The following is a 23,535-nucleotide window of genomic DNA, read 5'->3' on the forward strand; positions in this document are numbered from 1 at the left end:
ATATCTCAGCCATGACAACCTCATAAAAAATCCTATAAATGGAATAATCGATCTTGCTATGTACAAGATAATATTATTATAGTAACTGATTTTCTTTCCATTTTTTTAACTTCACAAAGCACAAATTAATAACACTATTTTAAGAAATACAGGAAACAAGCATGAATAATATTCACCATTCTTAATGCTCTTGGGATAGAAAAAAAAACATATGGAATAGAAATTAGATACAAATGTGCGTGTAATAAACAATAAGCAAAGCATCTTCGATTAATCATTTCATAACAACGTGAATATAGCGTCGATTGTGTAAGAAAATAATTTCTTATATGTTCCTCCCAATGTGCATCATTGTTAACTTATGAAAACAAATTAAAATTAGCATGGCATATAAACACATATTCAAGGCGAACTTCCCTAGGTCCCGTCTGTTGTGCGAGTTCTACAAAAGGGCTGCACTCCTATATCCACCACAACCATAAATTGTAAGTAGGCCTATTACTGTAAATGTAACCCAACTTAAAACTCTCATATAACACTACACACCTAATCTAACCTAATCTAATCTTCGACAATACTACACACATAAACCAACCTAACACAACCTCATACAATACTATACACCTAATCTAACATAGCCTAACCTTTCATATAATGCTACACATCTAATCTACCCTAACCTAACCTTTGAGAATACTACACACATAATCTAACCAAACATAACCTCATATAATACTATACATAACATAACCTCCTATAATACCTTTCATATAATGCTACACACCTAATCTACCCTAACCTAACCTTTGAGAATACTACACACATAATCTAACCAAACATAACCTCATATAATACTATACATAACATAACCTTATATAATACCTTTCATATAATGCTACACACCTAATCTACCCTAATCTAAACTAACATAACCTCATATAATACTATATACATAATCTAACATAACCTAACCTTTCATATAATGCTATACAGCTAATCTAACCTCTAAGAATAGTACACACCTAACCTAACCTGACCTGTCACAATACTACACAGGATAAACACAGGAATGCCATATCCTAGAACTTTGTGAAATCACTCGGATAACGGGGAAAATGAAACGGAACATCTCCAATGAGGTCCATGGTAAAATGCTAATTTTTACACCAATTTTTTATTTAACTTTTGGTCCAGGGAAAATATTAGTAAAAAAGTGTTTTTTTGAAACACTAGTATTTTCCCTGGACCAAAAATGCAGTATAAATGGAGTAAAATTAGTATTCTGCGTGGACTATATTAAATTTATGATAAAACGGAGATTTCATTTTCTACAATATCAGAGCGATTTTGCAAAGTACACACGTAATATTATATTATTATTATATTATTACCCATTTCAGCGAGTACTGACGACCACTGCAAAATACGACAATTTGGTCCATGGAGCATTCTCTTCTAGCACAAGGATGATTTATGTAACATATTTCTAAATTAGACTTTTAAATACCGGTACATTCTTTAATATAATTTGGTCCAGGGAACATTCTCTTTTGGCACAAGGATGATTTATGTAACATGTTTATAAATTATTAGTTTTTTAAATACCGGTACATTCTTTAATAAATCACTGAAAAATAAATGTTAATATAGGGATGTGGCATGAGTACGAAATTATTATTTTTGGCGCATAATTTTAAGTAAATAACGACAAATAAAACCTAATATGCCACATGACATTATTTTAAGAAATACAGGAAAACAAGCATGAATAATATTCACCATTCTTAATGATCATGGGATAGAAAAAAAACGTATGGAATAGAAATTAAATACAAATGTGCGCGTAATAAACAATAAGCAAACCATCTTCGATTAATCATTTCAGAACATATAAACACTATTTGAAGAAAGATAGGAGATATTAAGTAATATTCATCGTTCTTAACGATCTTTGGATGGGCAATAACAATGAAATATGTATAATATAGAAATTACATACAGGCGAGCATATAAAAAACAGTAAGTAGAATCATATCCGATTAATAACCTTAAATTACTCCAGTTTAGTGTAAGAGTGGCCTATATCTAACGATGTCTCCCAGCAAATTAATTATTTAAAAACAAAAAAATCGTGTTAGAAGATTGAATTTCTGTATATTCTCTGAAACTATCCAAATATTTGTAGGCAGTCTTTTACATTAGATTGCCGAAAATTGGTTCATAGCGCAAAATTGGCAGTGATAAAAATGAAATATTCGTTCAGTGGGCGTTGGATACTCTGCATTGATCCTAACTCGTGTCGTTTCATGTTTTGAAGATCAAGCATCCCAAAGGAATGGGTACTTCACAAAGGCCGTGCTTGAAATATCCCGATGTATTTTGCTTTATTTACGGACATTTGAAGCAAGAAGAAAACCTATTTCCGAGTTTGTTTACGTTATTTTGGTGTCAATCTTGGAGATTAAGATACAGTAAGTCATGGGATCCTCATATTGAATATTTAACATTCACGGAGCATTTGCGCCAGTGTAAAAATGGAAAGAGAAGTACCAAGAGTTATGCCCTTATTATTAAAATCATAGGTATCAATCGAAATAATCGCAACAACAGGTCACATTCTGATCTACCTTCAGCTATGAGACGTGTGCAGTACTCAGATCTAGTACCTATTCCAACTTTCCATCAACTACCCCATCTCTCACTAGACAAATCTTTTATGTCTGTACGTCTGATATAGCACAAGGTAAAGAAAAGAGGAACAGCTATAATGATTTTCAATTTCACGTATTGGATGCTTTGACCAGAACAAGTTGAGTATTCTGATTATAGACCTAAATCTTTGCAAACAGTCTTCTGAATTCCTCGCCTCCAGAACAAAGGAAAAAAATATTCAGCCTGGATCGAAAATTACATTTTACTGAATTAGTGAAAATCAGTGGCAGTGGCAGCAGCAGTAGTAGTAGCAGTAGTAGTAGTAGTAGTAGTAGCAGTAGTAGTAGTAGTAGTAGTAGTAGTAGTAGTAGTAGTAGTAGTAGTAGTAGTAGTAGTAGCAGCAGGGTTTAAAAAGAGCGCGTCAGCTACTATGGCTATTTGCGACCTTATCTGAAATTCTTAATAAAACAAAGACATAAATAATATAACAATCAGAGTGCTGAAAGAACTAAAAAGCGTTCTCACGGTAAAATGAGGCACACAAATGCAGGTGATTTGTAAAGAATCATAAAAGTGACCAGTTCTACGACCATAGGTAGTATTCAAAACGAAGCAATCTATACTAATAATAAATCTGTAAGCAAAATTTGTCTGGTAATTTTCGCTTTTCAAAAAATAACTGGTGTTAACATGTATAATAAATCATCCTGAAACCGAAAATCGCTTTTTTTAATTTTTTGTTTCTATGTCTGTCTGTCTGTCTGTCTGGATGTTTGTTACCTTTTCACACGATAATTGCTGAACAGAGTTCGATGAAAATTGGAATATATGTTAAGTTCGTTGTAACTTAGATTTTAGGCTATATGATATTCAAAATACTTTATTTAAAAGGGGGGTTATAAGGGAGCCTGAATTAAATAAATCGAAATATCTCGCTTATTGATTTTTGTGAAAAATGTTACATAATAAAAGTTTCTTTAAAAATGATTTCAGATAAGTTTTATTCCAGGCAAAGTTTTGATAGGACTGATATTTAAGGTTATACAAGAGTTTTAAAATAACAATAAAATACATTTTCACTGCCACCTCAGATTATAGCGTCGTTGTTCCGTAACTCCTATGTGCAAAATATAAAATTTTTCAGTACGAAGAAAAAACAGATTTATTCATTCTATGGCAGTGGTGATCGTGAATTCTTACATTTTCGAAAGAAAGAAATACAATTGCATATAGGAGGTTACATTATTTGCTGTATAACTATTTAAGTTATTTAATAGAGCAAAAATATGAAAATTGATATGTCACATATGAGTTATTGCAGGAACGACGTCGATGGCTATAATGAAATAAAAACAAATGACTCTGCCTGTTTAAGGCGGCCTTGACGTTTATCAATATTAATATACAGAGAATATTTGTGTGTTTGTATGAAGTAAACTCAGAAGCTAATTTGGATAATTCCTTCACTATTTGAAATTTGTAGTTTCTCTAGATGGATGTAATACTACATATGAGGACTGACGTAAGATGAAAATAGATCTTCACGCACAGAAAACTTGATATTCTGTCGAAATATTGTATAACTTGATTAATGCAACTTTATTTGGTGCACATAAAATACTCTAATTTTATAACTTAAATTTCTTTTTGTTCACAGAACATAATAGTTAAGAGTTTTGTCGTAAAGATGAGTATTTTTACTGGACCATACAGCCCATACTAAATAAGCATTTTACCACAGAGCTCACTGGAGCTGAGTTATTTTATAAGGTTTCACGAAATGGCGTCCCGGCGCTCATAATTTATCCATATTCGTGTCCTGTGTTTCTTAAAATAATATTTATGTAGGGTACCTCATTTTTTTATTTGAATAAACAAATATACAACTGAGCGAGTTGGCTCAGATGATAGTGTTTTAGACACGCATTCGGGAGATTCCGGGCAGAAACTGTGTGGCCGACCAATCTGACTGGTGTTTTTCATGATTTCCCTTAGTCATAAAGGCAAATGCCGGATTGGAAAGATACATGCCATGATTCATCACCACCTCAATTACCAATACCAAAAACATTAATCAGTTAAATGAACACAAGCCACCTACAATACACAATAGAAACAGGAACTCAACAAGAGTAAAAACGGCCTACTCATATTCTAAACACGCGAAATGACCACAGATGTTAAGGCGTGAATGAAATAAACTAAAAAAAAAAGATGCACAGTAAAGTTAACATAAAAATTATCTTTGTACACAATCAACTCTATTAATTTGGAGTGACTTATTAAAGGAGGCATTCAAGACCAATTTAGAAAAATGTTAAACGAATTATCCCTGCACCAAATTCGGATGTTCTCTGAACTAATTGATCATATTATAATTATTTTCATGTAATAACAAATAAGAACCATGTTAAAGGAATTATCATTGCACCAAATGAGTGGTCTCTGGACCTAAATGATAGCATTTTAATTATTGAAATACAATTTAAATTAAGTAACATATCAAACGATTTAAACTTCTATCAAACACGAATATTCCCTGGACCAGATGTCCTATTTTAATTATATATTTACTTTACATTTATTTCTAGCAAGTGCAGCGGAGTGCATGGGTACAGCTAGAAAAATAATAAAAGGCCACCAGAGATAAATCGTGAATCACATTTAAAAAACTATAAAGTATAATAAAATATTCGGATGTAAATGGTTCGAAATGTCAACTGTGTAAAATCAAATATAAAACAACAAATGTAATACGTAAAAAGGGACAATTAAAAACTAAATCACCTCTTCCTGTCCTGTATTCAATAAAAATTTCAGAACTGCATTTGTATAATTAAAATCATTTCAAAGAGCGTCACATAGAGTCTGTCGAATTCCATATTGCTGACGGACACGGTCACATTTTCTGCAATGCAATAGAAAATGTTCCACTGTAAGTGGAACACGGCACACTCTGGCTGAGAATCGCCACGTAAGAGATGGACATGTGTCAGATGACAGTGGCCAACTCTAAACAGGGTGAATAAAACCTCCTTGTGTCGTGACGCTCTTGTGGACGAATCCCAAACTCGGACAGTATTCTTTACACTTCGTAATTTCTTTCCCTTTTGTGCAGACCATTCTCCTTCCCATTACCACCATATTTTATATTTCAAGTAGTTTCGAATGTCCTGCCACCTCTCGCGCCAATATACCAGAGAGCCATTCAGTGCGCCAGCCCTGGCTGCAGCATCCGCGGCCTCATTTCCTGGGATACCTACATGACCAGGAATCCACACTACTCCTATCTCATAATCAGAGCAAAGGAGAGTATGGAACAGCTCCTGAATTCTTAAGACAAGCGGATCATCACAATTAAAAGACTGCAAGGACTGAATGGCACTTAGAGAGTCGGAACAGATAAGGAATCTGCTATGGAGTTGCCTCATTAAAAACAATAAAGCTCTGTAAAAAGCATAGAGTTCAGCAGGAAAAAAACACTAGTATATTGGCTTAGTCTGTATTTAAATATCTCTCCATTTATAACGAAGGAACAACCAGCATAATCATTTATCCTGGATCCGTCAGTAAAATCTAATGAATAATTTGGATATTGTGATAAAAGTTCAATAAAACGAAGTCTATAAACAAAAGCTGGTATAAAATTCTTAAAACATGGGCTCAGAATTACATCAGACATGGGACGTCGCATAATCCATGGTGGAGTGGTGGTATACTCCAGTGCGCGAGCTGATGGTAGATGGATGTCGAGCTCAGAGAGCAGTTCACGAAACCGCACACCTGCTGGACGAAGTCTCTGTGGATTTTCACTTTATCGGCCGTAAAGAGACGAATGATGGAAAGAGTCGTAAGAATTGTGCTCAGGCTGCGAGCGGAGCTTAACCGCGTATGAGCACAACAGGACATAACGTCGCCAATACAGTGATGGTTCTCCTGCTTCACAATACAGGCTCTCTATCCACCTCGTTTGGAAGGCCCCAGTAGCGAGTCGTATCCTATGATGATGAATAGTGTCTAAGAGTCGTAACTTCGATTTATTTGCTGAGTCATAAATAAAACAGTCATAATCCAGCTTATAATGGATAAGGGCACGATAAAAACGTAAAAGCACTATGCGGTCTGCACCCCAGCGAACCCCTGACAATAGGCGTAAAATATTTAACGTTTTTTTGCAATGCCTCCTTAAATCACGTATATGCGCCTCCCACGTTAATCTATAATCAAATATAAGGCCTAAAAATCTCGGTGTCTCTATATTAAAACTCCACTCTATTAAGACGCAGTTGAGGATGTGGATGCAGTCCACGTTGGTTATAGAAGTGGACACACAGCGTTTTTAGAGTGGAGAATTAAAAGCCATTGCGAACAGCCCACTCTGTTACTACGTTGATGGCCAGTTGCAACTGTCGACCGATGGATGGAAGATATCGGGAGCTGCAATATAAACTGAAATCATCAACATACAACAGAGAAGATACTCGATCACCCACACAGTGGGCAATTCCATTTATCGCAATGCAGAAAAGAAGAACGCTTAATACAGACCCCTGCGGAATGCCGTTTTCTTGTAGATGTTCATTAGAAAGTGTGGTGCCTACTCGAGCTCAGAAATATGCTCTGCATTGAACTTCGTAATAAATGTTGGTAGACTGCCACGAAGTCCCCAACCATGCAGAGTTTGCAGAATGCCATACTGCCATGTCGTATCGTAAGCCTTTTCTAGATCAAAGAAGACCACCACAAGATGCACCTTCTTGAGGAAAGCATTTCTAATGGTGGTCTCCAGCAGAACAAGGTGGTCTGCGACTGATCTGTGCTTACGAAAACCACATTGGATATTAGATAATCGGTTTTTCGATGCGAGTACCCACTTAAGGCGTTTGCATATATTTTCCATAACCTTGAATTCGCAGCTGTTGAGACAAATTGGCCTATAACTGCCAGGTTAAGAAGGATCCTTTCCTGGTTTCTGGACAGGAATTACAATGGCGGAATGGCAAGCAAATGGAATACACCCTCTCTCCACATTCTGTTGTATATTGACAAAAGGATTATCCAGCTGGCGGAAGATGGCGAAGCATGCAGTTATGGATGTTATCAGGGCCAGGGGAGGTGTCAGGGGATGTGTCTAGTACCGCCTCCAGTTCCTCGGATGTTTTCAGTGTTAAGAGATATAAAGTTCAGGGTTCGTTTTGCCGCAGTACCCCTTATTTTTTTAAATTTCGGGTCATAATTGTTTGAGCTGCTTATCTGTGCAAATGAGCTAGCGAGTATTTCAATAACTTCTATGGGACTGGTGGTCGTTACTTCATTGTTTAGAAGACCCGGAATTACAGAACTACGTCTCCCCATTATTCGACGGACTTTGTTCCAACGATGTTAGCTGGGATGTTGTTTTCCAATGAATTGACGTAATTTGTCCAGGACGTCTTCTTAGCATCGCACACGGATTGACGAGCTTTGCCACGAAGACGTTTAAACTGGACAAAATTTTCTTGGGTCAGATGGCGCTCAAATTGGCGTAAAGCACGTTTGCGGTCATGGATAGCAACTCTGCAGGCGTCTGTCCACCAGGGGCCAGAGAAGCGGTTTGGCCTGCAGGATGACCGGGGGATAGATAATTCCGCTGAATTTATAACATTTGAGAAATAATCTACTACGGAGTCCACACTTTCATGTCCGGTATCGTCGAATGATATGGAATTCGAAAATGTCCGCCTTCTTAATAACCCAGTTTGGAGAGCGAGATTCCACAGGATGTAAAGTGGACATACGCATTCGAATGGGGTAGTGGTCACTACCATGGAAGTCGGGAATCACAGACCATTCGACAAAACTGGGCTACAGATCGAAATATCTATCATACAGAAAGTACAGTAAGCCAAAGATAGATGAGTTGCTTCCCCTGAATTCAGGGTAATCAGATTGAAACGGGTACATACCTCTGCTATTTTATTTCCTCTGTCATCATCAGATTTGGAGCCCCAAGAGTGGTGGGATTCATTGAAATCCCCCATTAACAGATATGGAGCAGGTACCTGCGTCAGAATATCTTCAATTTCATTTACTGTGAAAGCTGTATGAGGGGGTATATACATACAAACTATAGAAAACTGAATGTTGTGTAATGTTATTGTGGCAGCTATGCATTACTATACAGTGGTGATATTAATGACGGAGGAAAAGATACTATGGCGGAGAAGGAGAGCACAACCTCCGTTGGCACAAATACCAGCAAGATAATCATACCTGGTGGATATAGTACCTCGAGAAATTCAGGGAGTTTTCAGGTTGGAGGTGTGTCTCCTGAAGACATAAAATAGCAAGATTCTCTTCATAGATTAATTGCTGTAGTTCTGCGTATCTACTGCATACACCGTTCATGTTCCATTGTATAATATCAATCATCACGAGGAGCTAAATCATGGTGGTGGCTTTACAGGGGATTTTCTCTTCTCTTCTTTCCTATGACTCTGTCCCTTCGACTGCGACAGCTTAGATTTTGACGGTGGCGAATCACTTGCAGTACGTTGCGCTCCTGATCGTGACCGTGACCGGGTACGGGATCGAGAACGAGGTCTCAATTTCTCTTCCGTACCAGCAGTGCGACGTCGTGATATTCTCTCATGCTCAGAACTTGTCTGTGACGTCTGAGCAACCGTCTTTTTTGGTACATAGGGCCTGATATCAAGGCCACAGCTGTCGTCTAAGTCGTCAGTCTGGGTACCGGCATCCACATACGTCTGGGTTGTGGACGACTGTATATTATACATAGATAAATTAATGACGAATCCGATATTGCCGGCTTACAAAACGATCTTAACGTTATTGAAACCTGGACGACAGAAAATAAAATGAAAATCAATGTCACTAAAAGTAAGTCAATATCCTCCTGTAGAACGCATAAAGAAATTTGTCTCAGATATCAGCTGAATGGTACATCGGTGCCACAAGTGAACACTTGTAAATACCTAGGTATATATTTAACTAACAAACTGGGTTGGGAGGAACAAGTCACTAATACCACAAGGAAAGCCTGGAAAGCACCACATTTCTCTATGCGTATTCTGAAGAAATCTAACCGAAGGTCAAAAGAATTAGCGTACAAAAGCCTTGTTCGCCCAATTATGGAATATGAAGCAGTAGGTTGGGATCCGTACAGACAAAACCAAATCGATTCAATAGAAAAGTCCAACGCAAGGCAGCAAATTATGTCAAAATGGGAATGGGAAATGGTGAAGAGATAGTGAGAGACTTAGGGTGGGAATCTCTCAAATCAAGGAGACGAAAAACCAGACTCACCGCATTGTTTAAGGCACAAATGGGACACAAAGCATGGATCGACATCAATGCTAGATTAGGAACACCATCACACTTAGGCAGGGTAGATCATATTAGGAAGTTTAAATGTAGAAAACAAAGAACGGATGTGGCAAAATTTTCCTTTGTTAACTGCACAATAGTAGACTGGAACAGCTTACCTGCGGTAATCTTTCAGGATGGTTCTCTCAAAGTCAACACATTTAAGGAAAGGTTGAGAAGATTAGACTGAAAATGTAATTGTAGGTGCAGTGTAATTATCTAAGTTGTGTCATGTAATTAATTAAGTTGATATGTAATTAATTAAGATCATATGTAATTTAGTTGATATGTAAATAAGTTAAGGTGATATGATATTAATTAAGATGGTATATAATTATGTTGATTTGTAATTAATTAAGGTGATATGTAATTTAATTATGTAAATTGGTATTAGTTGGGTGAAATAGAAGTACTTATAAGTTAGGTTTACTATTGCTTATTGTAGGCGTTATTATAGAATAGTCTTTATTTATAGCCCTAGGTTTATTGCATCTATTTATTTACAGTTAGAAATAAATTTAGATTTATTTTATTTTTATTTCTTTTATTGCTGTAATCTATATATATATATATATATATATATATATATAATTTGAACTAGTAATGGAAATTGCGGGAAAACTGCTGAACGGATTTTAATAAATGATCCCTCATTTTGAAGCTTGGAACTCAAAGTTTTTCGGAAAAATAGTAGTTTTCAGTGAAATGTCAATTTTTCAACATAATTTTCCTATTTTCCAAAATCCATCTGTCGTCAGTTTTGAGAACTAGACAATTGCATTCAGGAGAAGCAAAGCGAGCATCAAGTCGGCCATGTTGCATTTCAGAATAAAACAAAACACACACACTACAGTAAACAATATTACACGAAGGCAAGAATGCTGACATATTTAGAGCTCAAATTAAATTCGTTATTAAAAACGTAACTTACTAAAAATAATTTACAGGTTCGATTCTGTGGTGTGTAATTTTCTGGGTACAGATGTGTATTGGATATTAAAAACTACAAAACTTGAGGTGGTTTGATGACATTATTACCATTAGAAATGAAATATTATTGTAGTTAATGCCATGATGTGACTATTTTTCATTAATTATACATATTAATGCTATATTGATGATATGAAAGTGAAACGTTTTGGGGTTATATACTGTAAGTAGATGTAGAAAATAAATTAAATTAGATTTTGATTTCTATATTTTACTGAGTGGCGGCTATATAGTATATATAGTATATGTTACTGAACGCTATAAAACTTACGTAAGATAATAATATTATTAAAAATCTATTATTTTTATAATTGTTAATCAAGTGGGGTTGGGCGGTGTGGTGTAGATATTTATATGCATGGTTCTCTTCAATATTGGCTCAAGAGAGAGTATCTTTCATTGTTATGGAAGCAAATAACTTTCAGAATGTCTGGTATTCTTCATTGAAAATAAATCTGAAAAATGTTTATTTGAACGTCTAATGAACTTAGTTTGCAGCATTTGCTGCACAAGCCACTAGTTACTGTATAATTGTAATGGTATTATTGTATATTATATATCACTGCCACCGGGTGTATACTCAATTCCCAATTGTAGGGCGCACACACACAAACGCGCACGCACGCACGCACACACACACACACACAGAGAACATTTTATTCCAAGAATAATCTATATATGATCGAAAATACAAGATGGCCAGGCAAATGTTTGATATGTTTTAATTGTTATAAAAGACTTCTCCCTTGTAGCCGTCTCCAATTCTGTTTCCTGCACCATGATTTTGTTAAAATATTACATGATGGTACCTGTTGCGTAGACCTGAAATTAAGGAAACGGGAGCCATGTTCCCACACTGGATGTAAGGTCAAGGACAAACTGATGGGAATATTAGTGACCTCAATACGCGATTCAGAAGCGAAAATAAAAGTGTATTGATTGCAGTGGGTGGCACACTTGAAAATATACAGCACAGTACACTCACCTCTCAGGAAACAATTCATCCTCCTTTGAAGATACTTCCACTTTGTGTTCCTGCTGAACTCTGTCCACATCGAACACATCTTCCTGGAAAAGTGAGCAAATAATGAAGACATGACCATCTTGCGCATCGGTTTCCTGTCAGGGACCTAACATTCAAACCTAATAGTTCCAATCTCATTTTTCAGTAAAGCTGTAATGACTTCCATATAAAATCGAACTGGTTCCCCAATACTGTCTTGAAATACATCCTTCATGTATTATGTCCTGTATTTGCCTGTATTCAAACACACTGTAATCAAGTTTCAAGTTGAATATATGTGCATGAGATATGTAATTCTATTAGAGCCAGCATGTTAAGGCATTTATAACAATTAAAATAGGCAGGCATAAAAAAAGGCAGTACAAATGTAAAAAAAGGCATAATAATCTTTCAAAAAGGTATAAATTTTAAGGCATAATATATTCTGGCAATAAATTTAAATTATACCAACATAACTCATATATTTACTTCACAGGTGAAACATATTGACTTATAAAATACTTTTTTTTTTTTTTTCGTGATTGTCTTTTCACAAACCTTACATAACAAAACTGTTCGTCGGTTGAAAACAATGGGCACCAAATTTACTAACGTAAGCATGAAGTTTACTTTCCAATGGTTTACTGAATTTAGGCATTCTAGCTAACCGATTTTATACCTTCTATCACACGACAATAGCTGACTGTTCCTCACTCAAATTTCTTTGTCCTACAATAATAAACACGTGTAGAACAAAATTGTAACACTAAGATTTGAAAATATGAAAGGAAACAATTGAAAATGCTACGTGACAACTTCTATGACAAAGAGCTAAATATTTAAAATTATAAAGCTAATTGTTGGTATCGTGAATACATTACAATATTATATTTGTATCTGTGAATTGTCGATCAATATTCATATTACATCAATAGTATTAAAGCACGATTATTAGCAGATTAAGCAATGAAATGAATTATTTTTATTTATTATTGTTAGTAAAGTTAGTAATTGTTTCAAATATTTAAATTTCATACACGTTACAATTAATTAGAAAATTGCAAATAAACAAGAAATATTGCTTTAAAAAGACACAAAAGGCATTTATTACTAAACAACACCTTAAAAAGGCAAAATAGGCAAAACAAAAATTGGCCTTATCACTTTGATTTACTCCAAATCACATTTATATGCATGCAAATAAAGATTTACTTTCACCCAGTAAAATAGGCATTTTGCCAAACATCCGGCCGGGCTCTAGTAATTATCCTGCAAAATACGTAACCTGAATTTGCTACAATATTTGATGCAAATCGAAGGTTAATATTTATTTACTGACATATTAATCAATTTTACTGTATGTATGACTGCTGAAAGTTGTATTTCCTCAAAATGCACACTCTCTTATCTCAGAACTGCATTTCTACAATTAAAATCGTTTCCAAGAGCGTCACGTAGAGTAGGCCGAATTCCATATTGTCGACGAACACGGTCATATTTTGTACAATGCAATAGAATATGTTCCACCTTAAGTGATAAGAGAGCAGAAAACATAGGTGTTTCCTTATGGTCTTATTCAGTGTATCTATGAAATAATATATAATACTGATAATGCCAGTGGACTGCGAAGATTCACATCTCGAAATGGATTGAGGGCTGGAACGTGAAATTTGTCGTCATCGTGAAAGCTTGCAAAATATTAAGAATCCAGTTTTGCGAGAGATAAAGAAAGTTATGGCAGATCGAAGTCCGTACTAAACAATGTTAATCCTGATTTTATAACTCTAAGTACAGAAACTTATAAAAGAATATTCTGAATGTGGAATATGTACTATGACTCAAGTTGCGATGGGACAGCAGATTCGCTGCTCAACAATGTGGCGTATTTCACAGATTTGTTTGACAAAAGAAACCCAACTCTCTTATAAACAAAGCTGTATTATTAGTATTATTTTTATATAAACTTACTTCTTAACACAGTTACAGAACTTCCATATTTCTTGTAAGTTTTGAATAAACCTATAGATCAGTTTGAACCTACAGATGGATGTCTGTGATAGTATTGCTAGACCAGTAGACGAAAGGAACAATTTTGTAAAGTTAAAATTAAATTCTGTCGCAAGGCACAGAAAATTTCTTCATACATTTGAAGTAATTCTCTGTTAACTTGCGAATTATTATTTTATTTCAAATCTAAAAATTAAAGCCATCCAAGTTTAGAAGCTATTGGAAACAAGAAAACAGTTAATATTGCACAATGTTAATGGTTTTGGCATAATTAAAAATGCAATACCTGTAGATTATATCTGTATACTGATAGTGAACAACTTACATCAACTTCACATTTCACGAATGCAAAGGTCGTAGGCACTTCAACTTCTTCTGATTTGACTGTCTTCTCTGATTTGATTTCGTAACTGTCGTCCACGTATTCTGTCTTCATGCACGTCTCTTCTAGATGCGATAAATTCCAGTCCTACACAGCGAAATTACTAAATCAATGATTTTATTTCGCTGTTTTAAAACTGACTTCACTTGTAATGGCCGTCAATCTGGTTTTGCATGGCCGTTAATGGCCGTCTCTCTCAACACAGGCAACAAGTTAGATAAGACAAATGAAGGCAAAAAGGGAACAAGATCTTATGGACAGAGGCAATCACTGATAATGGGCCAGGTGTTTCTTGTGTAAATAATTTACATACTCTGATGTATGTACAAGAATCTGATTTATATTCTACACCTTGTGTGCAAATGTGTTTTCGAGTATGATATTTTATTAATCATTACTCAAAACAATAACAGAGATATGTATCTCTGACACTTTTAGACAAACAAATAAAAAAACAGGGACACTTTTCGCTTTACCTCTGATGAAGCCTTATTCTCTTCTAATTTGTATATGTTGTCCCGTTTAAAGTCTAAAGAATCATCCCCAGGTTCCATCTTGATTAAATCCATCTCTAAAGGATCATCCTCAGGTTCCATCTTCATTAAATCCATCACAACTGAAAAATAACTTTGATAGGTGATTTATAGAAACTGAGTTGAGAAAATTTCATTACAAGTTGCTATGATCTAATTCACATGATAATTCCGTGTACTCATTCTCTTTCACATTAGTCCTGCAAAGACCCTGGAATTCGTTACCTGCTAGTATTAGAAACTGTCGAAATAAAATTAAAATCAGACGCAATATGTATAATAATACCAAATTATGGCAGACTTCTTATTTGAAATATGACGCATGAGTGAACAAGGTTAATAAAACCTAAACTAACCAAACCTAACTTTAGTACATGCAAGATGTGGGTGAAAACGTAATACGGTGAACGCTAAGCTCCGCCCACGACCCCTTTATACTTTTCCCCTACAAGCTCACAAAGAGTGGAAATAGGTGTTTAGGGTGGGGTGGCATCTAGTGGAGGAAAGTGGAACAAAAAGACTAAATGCGACATCTACCAAGCAAAAGAGGAACTTCGTCCTGTCTCTCTTTCTCCAGCCTCTCCTTCTCCGTTCCTTGCTTCATGTCTCTTTTTTTTTTCTTTCTTATGACTTCGCAGAGGGTAAGATTCGATCCGAGTAAGTTCGTAACTAAACGCTACACGCACGCACGCTTTTAGGTCACGCTTTAGACCTCTCGGCTACAGAGGCTAATTGGGGGTAGAAGGGAAAATAAATCTATTTATGCTCGACCATGCCGAAATGTAGTAATTATACACCTGGTAGCAGACCTTTAATGCATGTCATTAAAGTACACCTACTCATTAAAGGTCAGGTCTTTCAGCCAGTGACGACTCAGGTTACAACTGTTCAGCCAATGACAGGTCAGCTTTCTACCGTTATAAAACCGCAAGTATCGATTATTCTCGGATATGCAATCGAAAGAGAATTAGCGAAAAGTCACGGAGGCTGGAAATCCAATACTGTCGCAGAAGGTTATGTTCTGTTACTATAATAATTAGCGTTAATTGTAAATAATATTCAAATAAATTCAATTTGTCATCTCGTTTTTCAATGTCTAATTTAATTTGAATGTTATCTCTGTAGGTTCTTATGGCCTAGCAAGGTCAATGTGGACATCTGTTCCTCGGAAAAAATCAATACTTTCGCGTCTGCGCAAATCTCACAACATACGGGACATTGGTCAAGGTCAGATACAAAGAAAATTAATAATATCAAGTTAGAAATATGGTCGAGCATAAAAAGTCGTATGAAACTCGCCTATAATGGTAATTAAGAAGCTCGTATGAAAATTATGAAACTCGCTTGCGCTCGTTTCATAAATATCCATACTCGCTTCTTAATTACCTTCATTATAGGCTCATTGCTTACTGTACTATTATGTTTAAGGGAACTGCCATAACGTATTGCAGAAATGCAATGTGTGTCGTTAGTTTGGTGTTGGAGCATGATGTACTCCTAAACTTCATCTCTCAAACTTACGACTCTACGCAAAATCAAGTCGAAAGTGTAATAGCGAGATCTGAATTCCACATCAGTTTCCAGTCTCGCGTAGAGGGAGTGGCGTAAGTGTTAACGCGCGCTGGTGGAGCTTCACTGTGTCCGTGTCCAGGTTCGTGTACAGACGGAACCACGTGTAGTGATGAGTCGTACCGAAGACATGTACTTCTTCCTCAAATTGTGCAGGGAGAATTTGAAGGCGGATACGGTAAGGTACTGTGAGGAGCATGGACTACTTGCTAGTCATTACGAGTGTCCAACCTGTGGGAAAAATATGAAATTAGCGCCGAAAAGCGATGCTACTGATGGTGTGCATTGACATTGTTTTGGGCAGGGGAGTGAAGTTGCACATCGTGTTAGTCGTTCAGTGAGGAGTGGAACTTGGTTCCACATTACATTGTATTGTGTTGTGTTGTGTTAATACATGTGGTGGGCTGTGTTGCATTGTGTAGTACATGTCTAATGCGTCCCAATTTGGTTCTATGCTGTTGTGTAATCCAGTGATCCATCGAAGCGGGAGAGATAGTAGAGAGAGACAGTAGAGAGAGAGAGAGAGAGAGAGAGAGAGAGCAGGCGACCGAAGTGCCGAGAAGCGCGGGTGGGGATAACTTCCCCTACTGGCGTTCGCCGTATTACGTTTTCACCAAGATGTGTAACCGCAGTACAAAAGCAACTTCTTGGTTTGATCTGGAATGTGCATGCGAAAATAAATCCAGCTAAGGATCACGCTGACACTGCATGAGAAGTCAGCGTATTCGCAGTTATAATTTCACAGCCAAATTCTTTCTGTCGCGAGCCACTCCATAATTTTACCGGTAGGATACATTTGTTCAGGCACGAAAAATAATAATTTTCTGTGGACTACATTTTGTATACAAGTTTTTACAACGGATCACACTGCTTTGAGAAAGAAATTCCTATTAACTAAATTCAAATATTCAATTTGTCATTTCTACAAGCCGTGCCCTCAAGTGGTGTAAACTATAATCACAGTCTACTATATACAGTCGCGAAGCTTGAGTGATTTTTTGCAAATCTCGTGATAAAGCGCTCCAAACGATTAACAACTAGAAACAATAGACTGTCCACGGTCGACTTTGGACTGTGTCGTATTTCCATCGAGTGCTAGCTCGTTGCGTATTTCACATTGATGCTTGTGAAATGTTCGTTATTGGTTGTAATGAAAATGTTAATGGCTAAAATACAATAATTGGAATAATAATATTTTACTAGAGACGTAGAAAAATTAAGTTTGTTTCAATGAAATTTATTGATCACGTTTTATTTTCAATTCTGGTGGGATTATTATTGCTTAGGCCTACTTATTTTTCACAGGATATGTTTTTAATTATAGCTGTTAATTTTGTTGTTATTTTTATTTGTTACTTTACTAGAGACGTAGAAAAAGTCTGTTACAATAAAATTTATTGATCACGTTTTATTTCCAATTCTGGTGTGATTACGTAAGTCTACACTACAAGTACCGGTACACATAAGTTACTCCATTAATTCATATTTCCATTATTATTATTGTTGTAAAGGAAAATGCAAATTAATATTTATTGGTTTTATAGTTAATTATCGCTATAATCTTGAATGAGTGAAGCGATTATAGTAAATTTCAGTTCGTTTTGCACAAACAAAACTAATATTAACCTATTTGTTGCAGGTATCTTCGAGTTTATGGTGGAATTTAATATACTTCATTAAAATAATAAATTAACTTTATGCATTTAATATTTCAATAAGATGGACGGAAGGTGTTAATTTTTCCAAAAGAACACAACGAAAGTGTAACATATGTAACATATTTTGTCGCCTACTAGGAGAGAGATCTGCGATGATGAGGCGATAGTAGCGATCCTAGTGGTGGGCAACTACCCATGTTTGCATTTTTACTACATATTGAGCTTCGCGACTGTATATAGTAGACTGTGCTATAATCTATAAGTAACACATTCGTCTTACGAAGTTAGCATGAGAATAATAGTAATGAATGCCTGTAACCGCACAATAGGAGGATAAACAAATAAGATTCGAATAACAATTTTACTAAAGACAAAAAAGCGGCAATATTTACAGATACGAACTTACCTCCACGAACTTCATGAAGTATTAAAATTAAAATGAACCACAATTTGATTAGCGTTTAACTCACTTTCCCGTTCACAATGTAGAATACACGGTTCAAGAAAATGAACAGTTTCTACTGCGATCAAGTGTGACGTGACAACGGACAATCCAGACCGACTAAAAGAATTAAACAAAGATATAAATAACAGAATTACAGAATCAGTTGCTACAAGGTGCACCTAGGGGAGCACTTCGACCAAGGATACCTCACCACTGATGAGTGATTACATTAGATTAGATCTTTATTAGCCAATGGAATTATAAGCATTCATGGCGTCGTCAGTACACAAGAAAAATGACATAACATACAATATAATATAAATAAACTTAACAAATTAATACTAACTTAAATAACATGCAAAACAAAAAATACATTCTTAAACTTAAAGGCTAAGCTCGGATCTTCAGTCTCCACTGTTCCATCCAGTGTCTTGTCTGATTAATTTTCCCTATCTTGTCTTCAACTCTGGGTTACTCAGTTTGGTGTACTTACGAGATGATTTTGCTGTCTTCGAAATAGTTAACAATATTTCATATTTCCTTGGTGAGGAAGAAGAATCGGCATTTCAAATAGCGAAACACGAGTTTAAGTATTATATAAAACACATGATCTTCACAGCATCTTAACTCCGACGATTCTAATGTGTAATTACATTTAAATTATCAACACTAGAAGAAGGATGTCCCGCATAAACTAGTAGCACATGACAGCTTTTCGGCGACGACTTCTTACACCTGCAACAACATGCCGTAAATATTTTTCGAAGGATAGCACAGTGATCCGAAAGAGCAGAAAAAGAGGCAAAATTCCTCTCCTCCTGAGTCCTGAAGCATTTGTTGTTTTATTTTTTAAGTTCAATATAATTCTACATTAAAAAAAAAAGTAACTGACATGAGGAAAAATGCTGAAAAAATTCTGCAGGTTACAGAGCATAAATGCAGGTATATTGTACTATACTTTGGGTCTCTGCACATACATCTTATATAATAATCATGTAGATGGATGGATAGGTAGGTAGGTAGGTAGGTAGGTAGGTAGGTAGGTAGGTAGGTAGGTAGATAGATAGATAGATAGATAGATAGATAGATAGATAGATAGATAGATAGATAGATAGATAGATAGATAGATAGATAGATAGATAGATAGATAGATAGATAGATAGATAGATAGTGAGGTTTAAAAAGGGCGTATCAAATACTATGGCTATTTGCGCCCTTATCTAAAATCCTTCACAAAACAGAAACACAATACATTAAACAGAATACTTAAAAGAACTAAAAAAAAAAACGTGGTCACGGTTAAAACGAGGTAAACGAATGCAGTTTCAACAAGGTTATGCATAAAAATCATAAAAATGAGTAGTTCCGAGACCTACGCTCGTATTTAAAAAGAAACAATAAAATAATAAAACAAATGCCACCAGGAATAAATTATCTGTTACATTTCTGACATGCTCGGATGTAAAAAGTCGAAATGTCGAGATTGTTAAAATCATATACTAAACAACAAATTGAAAATGCGGATGTAAAAGGTCTGGAGGATAAGCAAAAAGGTCAGTAAAAAATATTAATCAACCTGTCAAGTCCTATATTCGATAAAAAATCTCAGAACTGCATTTATACAATTAAAATCGTTTCCAAGAGCGTCACGTAGAGTCGGCCGAATTCCATATTGTCGACGAACACGGTCATATTTTGTACAATGCAATAGAATATGTTCCACCTTAAGTGGAACATGGCAGCAGAGGCTCGCCACGTAGGAAATGGCTATGCGTCACATGACAGTGGCCAATCCTCAACCGGGTGAGTAAAACTTCTTCGTGTCATGACGTTCTTGTGGACGAATCCCAAATGAGAACAGTATTCTTTATTCTTCATAATTTATTTCCCTCTTGTGCAGACCATTCTCCTTCCCATTGCCACCACTACGTATGTTTCAGGTAATTTTGAATATCTTGCCACCTCTCACGCCAATACACCTCAGATCCATTCATAGCACCATCCCTTGCTGCAGCATCCGCTGACTCGTTTCCAGGAATGCCGACATGACCCGAACTCCACACTACTCCAATCTCATAATCAGAGATTAGGAGAGTGTAGAAAAGATCCTGGGTTCTCAACACAAGCGGGTCATCAGAATTCAAACGCTGCAGGGACTGAATGGCGCTTAAAGAGTCGGAGCAGATAAGGAATCTTCCAGGGGGTTGTCTAATTAAAAACAATATACCTCTTTAAATAGAATATAGTTTTGCGGTAAAAACACTAGTGTACTGGCTCAACTTATATTTAAATATCTGTCCATTTGCAACAAAGGAACAACCAACACAATCCTTTACTTGGGATCCATCAGTAAAAAGTAATGAATAATTTGGAAATTGTGATAAAAGTTCACCAAAAATGTCTATAAATAAAAGCTGATGTAAAATTCTTAAAACTTCGGCTCAGACTTACATCAAACATGGGACGTCGCATAATCCACGGTGGAGTGGTCGTATATTCCAGTGTGCGAACTGTTGGCAGGCGGATGTCCAGCTCAGAGAGCAGTTCACGAAACCGCACACCTGCTGGACGAAGTCTCCGTAGATTTTCACTGTATCGGCCATAAAGAGACAGATGGTATATGGAGTCATAAGAATTGTGCTCGGGCTGTGAGCGGAGCTTAACAGCATAGGAGCACAACAAGACATTACGTCGCCGATAGAGTGATGGCTCCCACTCTTCGCAATACAGGCTCTCTATCCGACACGTTCGGAAGGCCGCTGTAGCGAATCGTATCCCATGAAGATGGATAGTGTCTAAGGGACGTAACTTGGATTTATTTGCTGAGCCATAAATAAAACAGCCATAATCCAGCTTTGACCGGATAAGAGCACGATAAAAACGCAAAAGCACTATGCGGTCTTCACCCAGGCGAACACCTGACAAAAGACGTAAAACATTTAACGAATTTTTGCAACCCCTTCACAAATCACGTATATGCGCCTCCCACGTTAAGTTATAATCAAAGATAAGGCCCAAAAAATTCACAGTGTCTGTATATTGCAACTCCCCTCCATTGTCTCTTTCCATATACGTACATGCACACATTATAGATTACTGTAGTTCTATAGTTCAGCTATATGTACATAGTTTTTAAAAGTGGATGTCTAAGTGCACTCAGATCTCGAGCCTGTATGTATACTCTTATGTCCTACTCATTCCAGCTTCAGTTTGCTTGCTGCAGAGATAACAGCCAACTTTGCGTCGGTGAGTAACTCGCTCTAGAGTTCAGATTAAAAAAATTCGTCTGCCAAAATCGCTGGCTCCTACTATAATTACAGTACTTCAACAGGGAAGAAACAATAACCACAGAAGTCTGCACCAGTACTTCTATAGATCTGCTTACTTACAACAAGCTATATTCATATTGTTTGTGGATTTATGCACTTAGAACAGCGTAATTCAACGACTTGTATTACGAGTAAAATTATTGTAGGGCCGCATCGACAACGAATGGGTTTATCATGCACAGCGACCTGCCCAGTCATCCACGAAGGAAGCCAGGAACACAAGAAGGATTGCTGAGAATCAGAAAGAGTCGGCTTGTGAAGAAGCAGGTGATTATGATCCTGGAATGCATCGATGTGACGTACAATTTGTTGTCACTAAGTTTAAACCCATTTCTCTGAAATCTAAATTTTTTGACACATATGTTCCTTTTTGTCAGGAACTATTGGAGCTAAAAGTCTGAAATTTTGCACACTTCTTTCATATATAGTTTTGAAATTTATCCGCCCTAAGACATAAGAATATAATGATAATTTTGGTTTTTAGTGACACATTACCATTGGAAAAATTAGAGCAATAATGGTTTCTAATTTACTAAATGTGAATAAATTTATTTCTCCGAAACTGGCAGTCCTAACAACTTATTTGTGGCAGAAAAAGTAAAAAAAGTATATAATGAACATGTACAAAAAAATTTAATCCTGTACTGCACATCACTTCTGAGAAAAACGTACATGAAGATACCAATGTTTTAGATAAAAATTTCGATAATTTTTTATCACATAATAATTTTTATAAAATCAAATACAATAAATAGCAAGGCAAACTAAAAAGAAAAATAATCTTCTAGGCATTGTGTATATACGGTAAAATTTACATGCAAATTCATTGAGAACTTTGTAATAGAAATTTTCTTTCTGCAATGTGCGACAGCTAGTTGTTCATACTACCTTGTTCCCTTAAGAGTAGCGAGCTAGACTCCTAAAGTCCTGATTATGACGTAATCGTGATAAGCGAGATGTTATATCCGCAGCACAAATATTTTGGAATTCCGATGAGAACACGGCTGCACTACATGCAATTTAAATACAAATATAGACATAGACTCCTCAATTTGAATATTGTGTGAATCAGCAAACAAATGCCATTTTTACATTAATATTTTTCTGTCCAAGGACAGGTCTTTCAATGCAAACCTAGCAAGCTCAAATCTTTCCTATTTTCTGTCTTCCTCTTAGTCTCTGCATATGATCCATGTATCTTAATATCCATATATCATCTGATACGTTATTCTGCATCGAACTTTTCTTCAGTTCACTATTCCTTTCAATGCATCTCTCAGTAGGCAGTTTCTTCTTAGTCAGTGACACAGTCAATTCCTTTTCCTCTTCCTGATCAGTTTCAGCATTATTATTTCTTCACCTAGTCTTTACAGCACAGCTTCATTTATTACTTAGTTTGTACATTTCACACACTCCATTGTTCTCCATACCCATATTTCAAAAGCTTCTAGTCTCTTATCTTCATTTCGTCGTAATATCCATGTTTCCGTCTTATACAATGCCACACTCCACACAAAGCACTTCACTAGTTTCTTCTCCTTTTTCTATTAAAAGCTTATTTTGCCATTGCTATCCTTTTGACTTCCTGACAATTCATATTAC

General features: G+C 36.0%; 1 protein-coding gene across 4 annotated transcripts in view; it reads right to left on the reverse strand.

Moving 5' to 3' along the window:
* The window catches only part of LOC138693067 (zinc finger protein 345-like), a 54,305-nt gene that overhangs the window by 5,858 nt on the left and 24,912 nt on the right, over window positions 1-23,535 (reverse strand). The window contains exons 1-4 of one of the 4 annotated variants that reach the window (XM_069816637.1): window positions 18,566-18,690; window positions 14,876-15,015; window positions 14,343-14,486; window positions 11,993-12,075 (exon numbers count right to left, since the gene is read on the reverse strand). In XM_069816637.1, coding sequence (XP_069672738.1) covers window positions 11,993-12,075; window positions 14,343-14,486; window positions 14,876-15,010 — 362 coding nt within the window. In that variant the 5' untranslated portion in view covers window positions 15,011-15,015; window positions 18,566-18,690. Of the gene's footprint in view, window positions 1-8,605; window positions 8,694-11,992; window positions 12,076-14,342; window positions 14,487-14,875; window positions 15,016-18,565; window positions 18,691-18,843; window positions 19,340-23,535 lie in introns of those variants that run through there. The other 3 variants (XM_069816639.1, XM_069816640.1, XM_069816641.1) reach the window with 3 other exon arrangements.

Source organism: Periplaneta americana, chromosome 17 (genome assembly GCF_040183065.1).
Source record: "Periplaneta americana isolate PAMFEO1 chromosome 17, P.americana_PAMFEO1_priV1, whole genome shotgun sequence".
Lineage (NCBI taxonomy): Eukaryota > Metazoa > Arthropoda > Insecta > Blattodea > Blattidae > Periplaneta > Periplaneta americana.